Source organism: Alosa pseudoharengus, unplaced genomic scaffold (genome assembly GCF_046254945.1).
Source record: "Alosa pseudoharengus isolate Yale_2024_CS ecotype anadromous, Long Island Sound unplaced genomic scaffold, YU_APseudo_1.1 YU_APseudo_1.1_scf_11, whole genome shotgun sequence".
Classification (NCBI taxonomy): Eukaryota; Metazoa; Chordata; class Actinopteri; order Clupeiformes; family Clupeidae; genus Alosa; species Alosa pseudoharengus.
In genome coordinates, this window is record NW_027468576.1 from 2,112,964 (window position 1) to 2,130,833 (window position 17,870).

Genomic DNA, 17,870 nt, shown 5'->3' on the forward strand with positions numbered 1-17,870 from the left:
CCAGACCAGTGGTGATGACCATGTATGACATTACAGTACGTGTGTGCCGATCTGTGTGCACACCTGTCAACCATACATCTCTGACAATGTTGCTAGCAACATACTAACATACATTCTTACAAACATGTAATCTGTGCACATACCATTTAACCATACTGAGACTTATCTGAGATCTACACTGAGACATTCTGAGAACTATACGAAGGACTATACTCACTAACTATATGGAACATGTATACCTGCGAATCATATGTCAACCATTCATACCTTTGAATTATATGTCAACCATTCATACCTTTGAATCATTCCTGTGCTGTAACATCTGTGAAACATAGCTGTGCTGTTAGACCTCTCTTTTTAGACCTGAGCTGTGCTGTGTGAAAAATAAGATTCTAACCTAAGTTCTGTCTAAAACTGATCATCTGAAGGGCTGACTCTTTTATTCTTCAGTGTATATATCACCATCAAATTTTACCTAATACCATTAACTGAGGCCTCTAGCTGTTGCTGTTCAGAGTTACCACTGATAAAGAGATCTGTCTTAGGATAATATGATTGGCATTATCAAGTTCTGTATATATATATATATACTAGGGATGTCCGATATTGGCTTTTTTGCCGATATCCGATATGCCGATATTGTCCAACTCTCAAATTTCGATTCCGATATCAGCCGATACCGATGTCGATATGTGGGTTATTTTTCCTCAAAACTAATTTAGGTAACATCACATATCTCCTGTTATGGAATTAACACAACATGCTTAATGTTATTGTGATGCCCCACTGGATGCATTCTTGAATGCAACAAGGCTTTCCAAATGTTAACATTGTCTGTGCAAAATAAGAAAAATACTTCAACTTAATTTAGGGAAAAAGTGCCATGTTTATTTTATTTTTTTTAAATTGTCTCAAACAACAGTTTGGATTACACTCTCCCTGAGATAATCTTGACAATGTCCACAACAAATAGGGCAAATTTGACTTCTTCACAAATGATAAAACATTGTACCTGAACAACTATGTGCAACATAGCAGAATGTAAAGCCAACTAAAATAACAGGCATAGTGTATGACAGGCTACCCTTTTTCTGTGTTAAATGAGCCTGCATTTGTAGGATGCTTCATGAACTGTTTCTTTAACTAAAACTCAATCACCTTAATTGAATGAATGCACAAATATGAGTCACGGGTGTCTGTTTTTACAGACAAGACAGACCCTCACTCTAAACCCGTCCTTCCTCATATACAGATATCTAGGCTATATTTAACATTTATTTTATATTTGGCCTGTTATGAAATCATGTATTGAACAATTTAAGCACAGCTCAGCTTTAAGAAACTCAAATAGCCTAGATGCATGCTTAGCATTTTGTGATCATGAAGGCTACTTTCACAAACTCTTATAGTCAGCTGTCCTCTGATTTACCGATATCTAGGCGACATTTGTAATATTTGTTTTGTATTTGGCCCGTTATGAAATAATGTGGAACAATTTAAACACAGTGTAAAACTTAAATCCCAAATTTGGAGACATCCATGTATGTTGAAATTTACTACAATTTCAAAACGGGATTAGTCTGGAACGGCTAACTGTACAGGGGACTGCTTTACACCTTTCTGTTCGGTAAGGTCTGCTGTTTATTCTGATATATGGTTTGTCATGTGTTAAACGAAGGGTTCTGAAGTATTCCACCGAGATGAATGGGTAGGGAGATGGACGCAAAACCTTCGGTAAAATTTATGATTAAATTGAATGATATTATTTACTTTTCTCGCGAACCGTTCACCACAGCAATTAGCGGCTAACATCGATTAAAAGCTGAGAAAAAGCTCTTTCGTGTGATACTTGTGATGTCTGTGTGATGAGTAGGATGGGTTAATTTGGACGCACTTTCTTTCTTGCGCTGTCACTTTCTCCACTGCGTAATTTGGCCATAGGCCATAGGCTAAATATATATCGCTATTAGTAGGATGCAAAGCAGAATATTTAAAGAAGGGGGCACCAAGGCCACCGTGGCCTGTAAACCTCTGATTTTCAAAGGGGCGTCACGGCCAACGCAAGGGGCTACTACGGCCACGAGCAAGTTTGTTACTGCAGCCATCCACGCTTGTTTGTATGCTTCAAGACGCAGATTGGTGAGGTCATCATCTGTGCGCCAGTAAACGCTTCAGGAGCGCATAGGCACTATTTGTGTGTAACGCAAGCATTATGTTATCGGTTTTAAGGCAAAAAAAATCCGATAACGATATTAACAGATATTACATTTTTATGCTAATATCGGGCCGATAATATCGGTTGGCCGATATTATCGGACATCTCTAATATATACATATATATATACACACAACTGTGATTTTTACTTCAAGCTTACATTGGTAAGTGTTCATTAGTGTATTCTGAGTATCATTCTGCTGTATTAAAACAAAGAATGTTGATCAATATTGAATTGACCATTTATTTTTACTGACTGTCATATACTCTAAGCTAACATCTAACCAAGTAAGTGGTTTTCAAGAATACTGTAAGACTGTGTAATCTGAATAATCATACTATAAGTAATATAATGTTATACACAGCAGTTTTTTTGCATTTACATGCAATGGTAATTCCCTGGAATTGCATTTTCTAGTTTTAATCTTAACCTTCCTCTGATTTTAATCACCTCAGTTATCAATCAAAGCAAAATCATAGCAAGACAATCATGAAAAACACTTAAATAGATAAATGTGCACATGTCTGAATGAAAAGCAGCACTGGTGAAGCCTGAAAATATTGTAAACAAAGTAGCTTAATTTGCTAGTTTATTATAGTCTACTGGTTAGACTGTTCAGTTTCCCCACGTGTGTTTAAGTTTCAAATGAATACCTTTTCTTCTTGGGACAGGCCCGTTTGAGTCTTGGAAAGTACTTTTCCATTTGCATTGGGATTGAGATGATTAGAATTTAGCAGTTCATTTGAACAAATTCGTGCAGCTAATGATGCTAACCGGATTTAATAGCAATTTAGCCAGTCGTCTTGCACGATTGTGAATGTTTGGATTACGTGCATGCTGAGGAGGGATGCGCCTGTTGGGAGGGAGAAAGGGAGAGAGAGAGAGAGAGTGTGCACAGAGCAAGTACTCATAGAGAGTCTGTGTTGAGGTAGGCCTACTATCGCCTACTCTGGTAGAGTTGCACATAGCTACAATGCAAGATATATTTAGCCTATTTATTTATGGACAACGTAAGGAGGTGTGTGTTGCTTTTAATTATCGAATGTTCTATCGAACATATTCTTTATTGATATTGATTACATGTCTATTGCGATACATATCGCTATCGTTTTATCGCCCAGCTCTAGTTCAAAGTTGGCATTGCATCCATGCACTTAGCTTTTGATCTGTTTACCCGATATTGAACATGAAGACGCCGAATTCGACGCATGACATCAATTTCAGCCATGTTGGATCTTCCGCCATATTGGATTTTATCAAAAGTGAAATAAAATTTTCAAAGGTTACAAATGTTGTCCGATTTTTGCAAAACTTGGCACAGTGGATCTTCAGACCAGGGGCCTGTACTACGAAGCGGCGTTACAGGCTTATCTGGGTAACTTCGCGAGTAACTTGATCACGTGTGGTGTAACTTCCCGATTAACCCGTACTACGAAAGGTGGATAGGTTTTAACCGAGGTATGCTGCCATGGCAATTTACGCTGCATCTCAAACCTGCTCCGAGCAGGTTATGTTCTTGGTTTCCGTTAACCACACCCTTTATCAGTACCACCCCTCCACTAACAATTTCTCTGGAGACAATGTCGGCGTACCTGGATGATCCATACGACATTGGAGCGCAAATCGTGAGGGGCTCTCTTCGCAGGGCGAGGGGTTTTAGAGACCGGCAGAAAATATTTATACCCGGACGATATTCTCTATGAAGATATAGGGCACTATCATGACATTCTAAAGTGCATCGTCACTCGTCAAAAGTCTATTCAAATTTAGTAGGATGTCCAGTTCACATTGGGAGGGGTTTCGTTCTCAAAAGTGGAGCGCATGGCGTAACAAGGTGTTCCTAGGTCTTTTAATCAGTCATATGGGTGTGTTTGGGGCGTAACATCATTTTAAACCAATGAGAATGACATCTGTCATTCCCTTTAACGGCGCAACGCGCGATATGTCAAATAAATGCATCGGTATTTTGGCATTCAACTGCGCATTTGAAGGAGGCTGCTTGCGAGACCGTATGGAATAGTCATTCTTAAACCATGCTTTACTAAAACCTAGCATAGCCTTCACGCATTTGCCCTCGTCTATTATTTGAACTCATTGGCAAAGTGAAACTAACTTCACCAAGGAGTCAGTCAACGACAAGACAGTTATATGCAGTTACTTTCACTATTGACTGACAATGGGTTACCATCGAAAACATAGGCTGGAAAAAGCAACACTTACCCTAATGTTGCTCAAATGACTGAATAAAACAACATTTATCCTGCAGAGGAGTTGCTTATATCTCGTGACAGTGCGTCTTCAGCTGTGCTCCATACGTGTCTCTCGCCTCTCCCCTAATCACTTTTAACCGTCATTACCAATTTGCAAATGATGGTGAATAACTTACTCATCATGAGATGTACAGTATTTCGTAATATCTCGCCATTGACTTCTGACCAGGTTTAGGTGGTGTATGATAGCGATTTTTAGACAATGCGCGAGTCCCCTCCCTAGGTTAATTGCCACACCCCTGGGCGCAATGCTTAAAAAATAAACGTGCAAAATAACGAATTCAACTTTCCGCGGGTGAATAACGAGTATTACGCCATGCGCTGGTGACCCAAAATACAGCCCATAGATTGTCAGCCGAGGGAATTTGTTATCTTTGTCAGATGATCTAGGCAGACGTCTCTAATGTCACCCGTCATAGCAATGCCCTTACGTGGACATTCATGTATTCCATCGGTGATGCTGAACATCTGAGCAAGAATACTGTATGTCCGAAAATAAATCGGACATAGCCCTACAGTATGCTGAACATTTGAGCAAGAATAGCCTAAAATAAATCTGACATAGCCTACAGTAGGCCTAATAAATTAGAATCACCATTTTAACATGTTGAATTGAATGTCATATTACTGTACCCTGCACATAAAGGCTACACATTTCCACAGCACCAGAATCCGACCGAATGCCTCCCTCCCTCAGCCTTCCACTATTATTTGCGATGGCCAACTCCTCTGCTACTGTAAAACACTCTGGTGCCTTTCCTCCTACAGTAGTGTTCAAAGACACCTTTTTCTTGTTAGCTGTAAAACAGTGGCCAAGTGAAGGCTATAAGCATACTAGGCCTACATGTTTTCATAATTAAGAAATATTAATGCAAGCTATAACTATATAAACCTACTATTCTGAATATATATTATAACATCATTGAAAGTGGTGACTTGCGCTGCAACCCGCCCCTTTTATGTGAACGCGCAAACTCCAATTAGGTTAACCCCGGTTCAACAAATCAACGTCGTAGTACCGATTAACACCACTTATGATAACCAGGTTTTGTCAACCCCGGTTTAACAAAGTAACCCTGGGTTACATCTGGGTAGGTTAAGCTCCTTTCCTAGTACAGGTCCCAAGTCTCACAAAAGTTACCTATTCTGTTATTGTTATTGTTCTGTTACTGTAAAGGAGAAATCCAGACAATTTTGACATGGATCTTGATTGCTAGATGTCGGCGAGTACTATCGATAGGAAAAAACATAACTTCTTCACAATAATGAGTAGAAAACGCTTGTTTTGTCATGTAAGGACCCTGCTCATATTGCACAGACCTTTTAATGACATTTTCAGTCTGTTAAGAGGCAAAAAGGCACGTTTAGATGATGCCCCCAGATCTCCAGTTTGGTAGCACAAATCACATTTCAACAGATTCAGCAGCCATTTCTGGTGTCATCTGCCATCTTTGCTTACTTACTGCTGTTTCAGACGTTGCTGCAAAGGATTATGGGTAGTAGGGAGCATGGAGGATGCATCGATGCTGCCTTCAAAAACGACCGTTATTCGAGTAATTCTAAGGGCCCGTCCCAATACCTCCCCTACCCCTAGATTTTTGCCCTAACCCTCGTTTTTGCGCGTGCACGTGTAGGGCTAGGGTGTCCCATTACTTTAGGGAGCAAGGGGAAGTGCTATTTTCCCCTTAAAATCAACCCTCAAAACATAGCCAGGACCGATGCAGGCTTAAAACGAAGTGAGAGATGAAATTACCCTGGATACCGTGCAAGCTCAGCGAGCCGGCCAAATTTTTCATATATTTTCGCAAATAAGCAAATTAAAATTTCGGAATATGTTGGAATATGTTAGCTGGATGCACATCTGATGGACTGTTGAGTTTTGAACACTAATGTTAGAAAATATCTCACGAAGCTATCTGACGATGTTCATGATATCTGCTGAGTGCTTTGAGAGAGTCTGACTATCAAATAACGTTATATATCTGATCTGGGTAGTTTCGTCAATATTTAAGGTGGGTGTTCTGGCGTTCACATGAACACGAATATCTTTGTTGATTAACTAGACGTAGATAAACCAGCACAGCCCACACAACAACGACCGCTGGAATGGGCATGTTCCTGAATGAAAATAGTAGCAGGCTACTACCGGTAGACACGTCGGCGCTGCGCGTGACGTAGGTGAGCACGTTCGCTACGCTAATTTGCATATAGTGGTGTCCCAATTTATAGGGAAAGATCTTCACCTCCACTTCCCTTGTCGAGGGGGCTTTAATGTTGAGGGCAATCAAAACCAAGTGGAAGTTTTAAGGGGGGAGAAATGGGACGGGCCCTAAGATATCTTAGAAGGCAGCAAAAAGAATTTTTTCGATTTCGAAAACGCACTTGCTGCCTCGCTCCCGGCTGGCTGCACTAGTAAACGTTTTTTGACGAAAAAAACTGTTGGACCTGTGACGTCGGACTTAAAGGTGCTCTAAACGATGTTATGCGGTTTCTAAGCTAAAACCTTTTTTGAAAACATCACCTAACAATCCGCTAGCTGCCTGTGCCCCAAATACACTGTAAAAAACGCAGTCTATGTGGACAGCCCAGGCTCCAAAAACGGCAACAAAAACAACTTGGTCAAACCTGGACCATAAAAACATAACAAACTGTTCCAGCAAATCACCGACGAGATGCGCGTTCAGGAGCGATTCAATTGCATGGGAAGAAGGGGAGGGAGTAGCGAGCTAGTGCTGTTTTGTTTGAACGTCAACAGAAGTGATGTTACCCAGCATCGCTTAGAGCACCTTTAACAACCGGACAGGCGTTTCAATATTTGAAAGCGTTCACTCAATTCAGCCAATCAAATTTGGCAGCAAAGCCGCGAAACCTAGTACCTGATTGTGATGATGCATTAGGAAATTGGCATCATTTGGCCTCTATAAGGGGCACTGTAATACAGGAACTGAGCTCATATCTCAGCAATGCTTTGATGTACAAAGTCCAAACTTGGTACAGGGACTTATTGTGAGGACATGCAAGAAGGTGTCATTTGGCCTCTAGGGGCAGTACAATACAGGAAGTGACCTCATATCTCAGAAAAGCGTTGATGTACAAAATCCAAACTTGGTACAGGGACTTGGTACTTGATTGTGAGGACACAAAGAAATTGGCATCATTTGGCCTCTAGGGAGCACTGCAATACAGGAAGTGAGGTTATATCTTAGCCAATCTTTGGCCAATTGCCATGAAAGTTGCTGTGAGTGCTTGCTACCTTGCTCATTCCAGAGGCTAAGCAGTGTCTACTGCGGTCAGTAGGTGGATGGGAGACTGATTGAACCATCAACTTGAAAGATGCATCAGCTCACCTCCACCGAAACGCAAATCGCCACTTGATAAAGGGTAGGAGTGAAGGAATTATGTTGCCTAATCCTATTTTATTGTAGTGAATTGAGACATGACAAAATGGACACACAACATTTTAAAGCTTTGGCATTGTGTTTAAAAAAGCACACACTTGAATTAGTGACGCAGACGCTGCAATTGATTTACACTCATTTGGGGTGTTCACTGCCATCACTAACCTAAAGAACTAATGAATAGTTGAATACAAAGTTGTGTGTGTGAGTTGTGTGTGCAAGGGTTAACACAAGCAGAGTAACATATTTTATTTTATAAACAGGCAATAGAAAAAGGGTGTGCTCACGTCATGAGCATTTGGCATGATAAAAAAGAAATGTAAATCTTACTTAAGTTTGATTTAAAGCTCCATCTCTATTTTTGATTGCATACCTTCATGCGCAGCTCAGCCTTGTCAAATCCCATCAGCATGTTGATGATATCAAAACCGGTAGCTGACTTATTCTTCCGGTGCACCCCTCTGAACAAAGCACAGAGAGTCTAGAGGCATGGACAAAGGGCAAACAGAATAAGACAATGGCAAGTTAAAGGACAAATTGTTATGAATAAAAATGAGGAGCTGCTTTGACAGTGCAGTATAATAAGCTGCATAGAGAACAATGTTATCAGTGGCACCATATGAACAATGGCCCAAAAGAAAGTTCAATTTTAATACAAAAGTCACTGGACATACCTGCAATGCATTGACCACTTTGATCTGATGCTCCTCTCCTAAGGCCTGGATACAGTGGTGAAACAAGCTATTGATGTTGTTTTTAATCTTCAACACTTCATCCCCATCAAGTGACTCTAGTTTTGCCTCCAGGTACTCCAGGTTAACCTACACATATTGGGAGAAGATGGCTTTATTTTAATTCCAAAAGCCAAGGGAAATTTATCAGGATGTAGATCTCTCTTTGTTGTACATGAATGTGCACATTCTTCCGAATGAAACTATTTTTTATGTTTGCAGGCGTTGCTACCACTGTTTACTACAGCCACTTTTGATTGTGATACTATAGCATCATCCTCTCCAATGCTGATTGGCCCGTCACCCTTTGTGCACGAGAGGAAACGTTAGTGAATTCGTTAATTAGCTTGTATCTCAGCAACGCTTTGATGTACAAAGTCCAAATTTGGTATAGGGACTTGTAAACCTGATTGTGAAGACATACTAGGAAATTGGCATCATTTTGCCTCTATAGGGGGTGCTGCAATACAGGAAGTATCTCAGCAACACTTTAATGTACGAAGTCCAAACTTGGTATAGGAACTCGTCACTTGATTGTAAAAACGCACAAAGACATTGGTTTAAATTGGCCTCTAGGGGCGCTGTAACAAAGTGAATGAGCCAATGGAGATTTTTACTTGCATTTGGTGAGGCGATTAGAGGGTGCCTATTTTAAACCCTGTAGCCTATGTGGTGCTCAAGTGACGCTATAAACACCATCGGTGTGCTTACATCACTTACAATTTCTTACCAGTTCCTATTGCCAGTGCGAATGCAAATGAAAAACGGCTCGTGGAGGTGGGTAGAACTGCTGTGTATGAATACGGCAAAGATAGGCCTTTGATAAGGTCTATGATAAGATGTCTAGGATTAACAATACAGTTCTTTGTTTTGCAAACTTTATGAGAAGAGACCTATGAATAACAATACAGTGAAACATTCATACCTTCATCAAGAAGAGTTCATCCCAGAAGCGAGGATTGCTGATAGCAGGATCGTCTCTCTAAATGTGGGAAAAGGTAACAAAAACTTCAAAAGGACATTCCCAATTAAATAATTTAATGACTACATTAAATAACTAGAATAGCAGCATCGAGGAACTGCACAAGTGGGCTTGATCAGGTTCAGTTTGCCAAAAGAATTGCAACAGTACCTCATATCATTTTGGTTGCTATGGTGATTGCTAGGTTGACATTATAGAGGTGGTTGCTAGGTTGTTTCTGGGGTAATTGGCATGGTTGCTAGGTTGTTGGTAGGGCAATTAAGATGGTTGCTAGGGTGTTGCTAGGGTACCTACGGTGGTTGCTATACTAAATAACATGGTTTCTATGGTGGTTGCTAGGGTAATCATGTTGGTTACTATGGTGGTTGCTAGGCTGACATTATAGTGATAGTTGCTAGGTTATTGCTAGGGTACAAATAGTGGTTGCTATGCAAAATAAAGCGGTTGCTAGGGTAATGATATTGGTTGCTATGGTGGTTGCTAGGGTCACATTATAATGGTGCTAGGTTGTTGCTAGGGAAATTAAGATGGTTGCTAGGGTGTTGCTAGGGTACATATGGTGGTTGCTAAGCTAAATAATGTGGTTGATAGGGTTATTGCTAGGGTAAAAGCCAAACCATGTGTATACAGGTCATGTATACGGTCTACTGTGGATCTACAAAGATCTGTTTGACATGGATTGGATTAAAAAAACATGACTTGTATCTTTTTTTTACATGACCTGTACAAGTTGGGATGGCTAGATATACAGAAAATATGTGATGCAATCTGGGAAAACTGGGTTTTCATTCAATTATTATTATTTATCACCTGGAGAGAAGAAATACTTTTTTCTGATCGGCTGGCTTTTAATTCTGAATAACCGGACACCTATGATGTAGATCACCGTTCCATTTCAATGCTTAGTAAAAGGCTTAATACTAAAACATAAACTTTTGCGCAACAGATTCATTACCCCAATGATCCCCTCCAACCAGGGCTGATGTATTTCAAAACACCACGTAAGTGTGGAGTTTTTGGTGTAGCATGTGAGGCCTTTCCAAAGCAGGTTACTTTCTTGTTGGATGAATCCATAAAGACTGGTAAAGGTAGCAACTATGTTATTAGCCTTTTACACTCATCTTGAGAATTATGGACTGGGTGAAATGCACATGCACCTTCATGCAGATAACTGCGCAGGACAAAACAAGAACTGTGGTATCTGTTGTGCCGTGTCTTGACAGGTCGTCATTTGTCAATCAAAATGAGTTTCCTTCTTGCTGGGCACACAAAGTTTTCCTGTGACTGGTGCTTTGGGCTCTTTAAAAAATATTTAGGAGGAATAACGTTGACTGCTTGGATGACATTGCCCAAGTAGTTCAAAACTCAAGTCCATCTGGAATCAATGTGCCATGTCTTTGTGGTAGAGAGGATGCCACTGTTTTTATACCCTACATCTCCATTTCTAGAAATAAAACAGGGATTTTGATGAAAACTAGCCACTGTTTAGCTTGGGATTTCTTAGGAACAGAGGCATGTAGAAATAAACGGTTTGTACCCACTGAGAGCTTAAAGTCTCACCCTACAAACAAGCTAAAGTATGTGTCCTTAGCTATAACATAGAATACGCGGTGGCTCTACAAAAATCATCAACAATGATCAAGATTGCTGGCACTCTGGGCCAAAGCTTCCGAAAACAGCGCAGCATTCAATGTGTTAATAAGCTGACCTCAGATAATGATAACATTTGTTACAGACATGCTATGAAAAAAATTAAAACAGATTTTAAATGAGCTTGAAAGCAGCTTCAAGGTGGTATCAGAATGTGGTTTAAAATAGATATTTCACAGCGCTAATTGTGTTTTGCTAGGGTAATCATGTTGGTGCTATGGTGTTTGCAAGGGTCACATTATAGTGGTGGTTGCAAGGTTGTTGCTAGGGTATTTAGCATGGTTGCTAGGGTGTTGCTAGAGTAATTAGGATGGTTGCCAAGGCATTGCTAGGGTATATATGGTGGTTGCTAAGTAAAATAATGTGGTTGGTTGCTATGGTGGTTGTTAGGGTAATCATGTTGGTTGCTATGCTGGTTGCTAGGTTGACATTACAGAGGTGGTTGCTATGGTAATTAAGATGGTTGCCAGGGTGTTGTAAGGGTAATTAGGATGGTTTCTAGGGCTTTGCTAGGGTACATATGGTGGTTGCTAAGCAAAATAACACGGTTGCTATGGTGGTTGCTGGGGTACTTAAGTTGGTTGCTATTGTGGTTGATAGGGTGACATTATAGAGGTGGTTGCTAGGTTGTTGTTAGGGCAATTAAGATGGTTGCTAGGGCGTTGCTAGGCTACATATTATGGTTGCTATGCTAAATAACATGGTTGCTAGGGTAATCATGTTCGTTGCTAGGTTGACATTATAGTAATGGTTCCTAGGTTGTTGCTAGGATAATGAAGATGGTTGCTAGGGCGTTGTTAGGGTACATATAGTGGTAACTTTGCTAAATGACTACATCACTGACTACATCAAGTTCTGTATCCACACCACCATCCCCACCAGAACTGTCAAAAGATACCCCAACTCCAAACCCTGGATTACCCCCCACATAAAACATGCATTTAAAGAAAAGCGGACAGCATTCAGGAATAAGGACTGGGCCACTCTCAAAATACTCAACAGACAAATAAAGAATGACATCATCAGAGCCAAAATGCAATATAAAAACAAACTGGAGCAGGAGTTTAGCAACATGAACACAAAACAAGCATTCCAGAGAATCAAGAAACTTACAGGTCAAGAACATAACCACCATCACCAACCAAGCTCGGACCCTCTTCATCTTGCAAACACCCTGAACAGTTTCTTCAACCTGTTCGACACCCATGACCACACCCCCACCTGTGAGGAACTTCTCAGAACCCTTCCCTCCCATGAACCTCACCACCCGCCCTTCACAGAGGAGGATGTGCAGCAGCAGCTGGCCAGGTGCAAAGTTGGCAAGGCACCAGGGCCAGACGGCATCCCGGCAAAGGTGCTGAAGTGCTGCGCAATGGAGCTCTCTCCCATCTTCCACTCCATCTTCTGGGAATCCTACAGGACAGCAACAATACCCACCCTCTGGAAAACATCAACCATTACACCTGTACCCAAGAAACCTCGCCCCTCAGAGCCCAACCACTTCCGTCCGGTCGCACTCACCCCAATAATCATGAAATGCATGGAGAAAATCATACTACAACTCATCTTACCTGCTGTCAGCACACAACTGGACCCATACCAATTTGCATACCGGCCCAAAAGGGGGACAGAGGACGCAGTGGCATGCCTTCTCCACTCCCTCCTTCACCACCTCCAGACTCCCCATAACTTTACCTCAGTTCTGTTTGTTGACTTCAGCTCCGCATTCAATACAATCCAGCGCCATCAACTCATCAAGAAACTACAGCACCTGAATGTCACCCCTCTCCTCATCCACTGGATAAACAACTTTCTCAGCAACAGGCCACAGACAGTGAACATAGGGACTACAACATCATCAACCATCATCACCAACACTGGAACCCCCCAAGGTTGCGTACTCAGTCCCTTCCTGTACACACTTTACACAAATGACTGCCAGAGTTCACTACCCAACACCACTTACTACAAATATGCAGATGACACAGCCATAGTAGGACTACTTACAGACAACAGTTCCATCACAGCCTACCACCAGTCCATCACAGATTTTGCACTGTGGTGCTCTGATAACTACCTCCAACTCAACATTGACAAGACAAAAGAACTGGTCATTCATGCATCAAAATCACCCCCTGGACTCACTCACATCACCATACATGGCCAACCAGTTGCACAGGTCAGCACTTTCAAATATCTTGGTCTCACTATTGACAATAAGCTTAACTTCAATGAACATGTCACCATTACACAGAAACGTGCACAACAGAGACTGTATGCAATACGCAAACTAAGATCACTGTATGTTGCCCCCCATCTCCTTCTGCTGCTCTACAAAAGCATCATCCAACCCCTTCTACTCTACTGCTCCCCCTGTTTCTTCACCATACTAAATGTCACCAGCAAGAACAAACTCATTAAAATCTCACACTTCGCATCCAAGATAATACAGCTTCCCACCCCCAGCCTCACTGATGCAAATGACACAGCCACCACACGCCTTGCACGCACCATAGTAAGCAGCCCTGACCATCCCCTGAACCGTTTCTTCACCCTACTCCCATCTGGCCGCAGATACAGAGTCCTGGACTGGAAAAAAGCACACTTTAAGAAAAGTTTTATACCCTCAGCAATCACTGCACTAAACAAACTCCTGTGACAATAACCCATTCCCCCTATTCTTTTGTGTTTTATGTTATGTGCACTGTCCACCTTTTTGCTTGTATGGTGTTGAGGAGGGAGGGAACTGGGGGGGGGGGGTGTTATGTTATGTGATATATGTTATATGTTATATGTATGAGGCTGTGTACATCCTGCATGGAATGTAACAATGACATGTGTGAAAAAGAATATCCTTATGGGACTCTATACTCATACTCAAATGGTGCAGTTGCTATGCTGGTTGCTAGGGTTAAAGCCAAACCATGTGTATACAGGTCATGTACATGGCTTCGCACGGTCCCATCTTTTATTACATGACCTTAACAACTGGTGCTAGCTAGGCATTGAACTGGGCTTGATTCAAGGATTCCAACGTTACCTCATTTTTGAAAATCGGACATACGGGTCAAAAGTTACATGCACACACCTTCACAGACACAGACAGCCCAGCCCAGCCCAGCCCAGCCCTGCTTCACAATTAGGCAGCTGCCAGATGGCTTAGAACTCTGCCAGGTGCAAGCAATCAAGGCTAAGAGGCAGTTAGAGAGCGGCGATGTCATTAAGGAAATTCAAATCCTGAGCATTCCGCCTTTCATTTCAATGGGGGCAAAAAACGGCAAAAACCGGGAATAACACAAAAACGACAAGGGGCAGTCACACCATTTTTAGAAGAATACTACACCGGTTCGGGCCAGAATTTTTCTGTAAATCTGTAAAAATATTACAAATGAACAATATGTAAGAGATTATTGCTGTATAGGCCTACTTAACATCTGCAGTATTAAAGTGAAGACATGTAAATGTAACCTAACAGATTAGTGCAAAATGTTTTAAGTGCAAGTGGCATTTCGTTTGGTTGGCATCCACCTTAATGTAGTGGAGCCACATTTTGATTTCTTTGGCATTTATTACACTAAGTGAAAAAACAATACACCTCTCCGGACAACACACCCCTTTCTATACAATGTGTCCATGCTTTTTTTCCTATGGTAAAATAACACGGATTTTGGATAATCACGCCTGCCAAACTGTCGATAATATAGAGGTCTGAAATGCAGTCAGACGTTTTGCCCTACACACATTTGTCATCTGACATGTAGTGTTTTTTGTATTAAGAGAGTAAAGTTAAGTTTTGCTATGGGAGCTAACCAAAACAAACTCTTTAGCACCCTAGACAGAAGCATGTCACGTTTTTTAAGGAGTTTACCCACAACTAGCAACTTTAGCATAAAAATGCAGCTGGCACAAAACAGAGTGTGATGTCTGTGGATTAAGCCACACTGTCAACTCTATGTGGAGAAGAGATATTTGTTAGCCAGCATTGTGTATAATGCTTGTCACTTGAGGGAAACCTTAAACTGTTAAATAGCTAGCATAATTAGCTAATTGATGCTAATCGGTGGCCAGCTATTGGGAGACAAAAGGACACAATTTCGCCCAGAAACCATTCATCATGGTGTGGATGATGTCATAGCTGTCATTATTGGAGGTGAGAGAGAGTTCTCAAAAACAAAAGGGAGAAGCCTTATCTCTTGGTAATCATGCTAGCACCACAGATGGCACGCTTTAATGTTCAAAGATCCTTCATTTCAACCCTCCTTCTGTGTGATCTGTGTAACGTTACAGCCACTAACCAGCCACTTTAGATCTCTTTGTTAATTGGCTAACAGACACTAAGATTTATTTCTTTGGGTATCGAAATTTGGCATCGAAATAAAATACATTTTCTGATATATGATAGGATCGGAGCGTTTCGGTCAGTGCCATAAAAGCATCGACGTTCGGTGCCCAGCCCTACTTAGGACTGCCTACCATTCACCTTTGTAGCCTTTATGCTTCTGATAAGGTCCATAACTATCTGGACAGTGACACAATTTTTGTCATTTCACCTCTTTGCACTACCACAATTAGGGGTGTCACCATTCTCCAAATCCTCGATTCGATGTAATTTTCAATTTTAAAGTCACGATTCGATTCGAGTTTCGATCTTTTTTTTAATATTACTATTAATGCATTCCTTATATGTTATTTACTCTTTTTGGCCTTTTCCTTTTCTGTTTCGGGGGGCTTTTATTTTGAAACTGCCTTTTATTTTTGAAACCGTTCCAACCGCGAGGTTGTAATGTAAACAGAACTAACATTAGGCTAAAACAGAGACGTGAACATAGTGAAATGAAACAACACAGAATGATCATTTGATTGTTTCAGCACACTCCGAAGAGACCCAAGGTTAGTGTTCATGGAATATGTAGTTATTAATGTGCATTTTAAGCCTTAAAGTAACTTTGGACTGTAACTAGATCACCTTTTCACTTGCTAAGTTGAGTAGGCTAAGTTAGTTTTAATTGACGCGAATGAATGAATACTTTCACACCGGTGATTTCAAAGTAGTAAGAGGGGCTTTGATTTCAGTAGGTTAATGTGTATATTTTAACTGGCTGCAGCCTTTTTATTTATTAATAAATAACACACATATTGCACACTGCCCTCTCCCCACATACACAGCACACTATCCCATCTCCCCTGTCATCCCCCCAACACACACACCAAGACCCCTGGCAGTTGGGTTAGCCCCTTGAGCGGTGGATCTGCCCAAGGTTTCTTCCTTGGTAAGGGAGTTTTTTTGCTCTTGGGTGCTCCTTGTTGGTGCCCCCCCCCCAATCCCAATCCTCCCCCACCTTTCTTATGCAGCCCTTGCCACTTAATCTACTAAACCCCTCTTCTACTGCACTTTTTACCCCCCCCCCCCCAAATAGGCTGACACCAGACATAATTTCACTACATTTCTTACTTCCAGTAACTATATGCATGAGTGTTGACGCTGCAGTTCAGCACATGCGTGTGTGTTTGTGCGTCTTGGCATTCATGCTGGAAGTGACATTGGGGGTGTGGCTGCATCGTCGATTCTACTTTTAAGTTCGAAGTTCGAGATTGAGATGTAATTTTGATCGATTTCGATATAAAATCGAAATCATGACACCCTTAACCACAATGTACCTGTGTCCTTGACTTGGCTAAATGTTGTAAATGTGTCCTTAAATTGGCCAGATGTTGTAAATATTGGCTTGTTTCCACCGAGCAGTACGGTTCAGTACGGTACAGTACGGTGCGCAATTATTTGCGTTTCCATAGGCAGAATTTGTGAAAGGTACCAAAACAACCGACCCGTACCGTACCACTTTTTGGCACCCTTCCGTTGGGGTACCAAGAAAATCATGGTACGGTACAGGTGGAGCTAGACCAGGCTGGATCCACTGTAGTCATTGATTGGGTGACAGAAAATTGCCGTATGAAGTTTAGGGCATGGAGGTATTATTTTTACTTTCAAGTAGTAACAACAAATTTGCACCACAAATCCCTTAACCAATCATATCGCCATAAAGCTTACAACGTGACGTTTATGAGGAACTTGGTTGGGGCATAGCGAAAGTATTAGACTAAACGTCATCGGTACTTGAGTAATGAAATTAGAATGGCTCGATGAATAAGCAGAAGAATAAAACCAGCACACCCCAGTACAGTGCTTTGCATACCACTGTAATTAAACATGACAGTTCACTCATTCTGCACAAATCAGAGGAACAAGTGCAAATGGCAATGAGATTTTAAAAAAAAAATATGAAACGGCTGACAGTTTTGTTCTTACCACAAAGATATCATCATACATCAGAACAACCTTCTCCTTTAGTGGCTTCTTGGAGGATGATGTCCGCAGACCCAACAGACCCACTTTCTTCTCCACCTGAGCCATGGCTGTTTCTGAAGTAAACACACAATGTAGGTTTCAGTGAAGAGGTAAATAGTTTTGCAAAAACACAATAGCCCCTTTCACACTGCCAAAATTCCTGCGAATTTATGAACCAGAATCGTGGAACGCCTGTCCCTTCCACATAGACCAAGCTGGAACAGCGGGACGAAGTGTCTCGCCAAATTCACTACCAAGCAGGGTAGACATTTTGCCG

At 41.4% G+C, this 17,870-nt stretch overlaps 1 protein-coding gene across 2 annotated transcripts in view; it reads right to left on the bottom strand.

Annotated features, from left to right (window-relative positions):
- armh3 (armadillo like helical domain containing 3) overlaps positions 1-17,870 on the bottom strand; it is a 160,378-nt gene that overhangs the window by 140,941 nt on the left and 1,567 nt on the right. For both annotated transcript variants that reach the window (XM_076277747.1, XM_076277746.1), the window contains exons 2-5: positions 17,555-17,667; positions 9,541-9,597; positions 8,559-8,705; positions 8,258-8,365 (exon numbers count right to left, since the gene is read on the bottom strand). In XM_076277747.1, coding sequence (XP_076133862.1) covers positions 8,258-8,365; positions 8,559-8,705; positions 9,541-9,597; positions 17,555-17,659 — 417 coding nt within the window. In that variant the 5' untranslated portion in view covers positions 17,660-17,667. The remainder of the gene's footprint in view (positions 1-8,257; positions 8,366-8,558; positions 8,706-9,540; positions 9,598-17,554; positions 17,668-17,870) is intronic.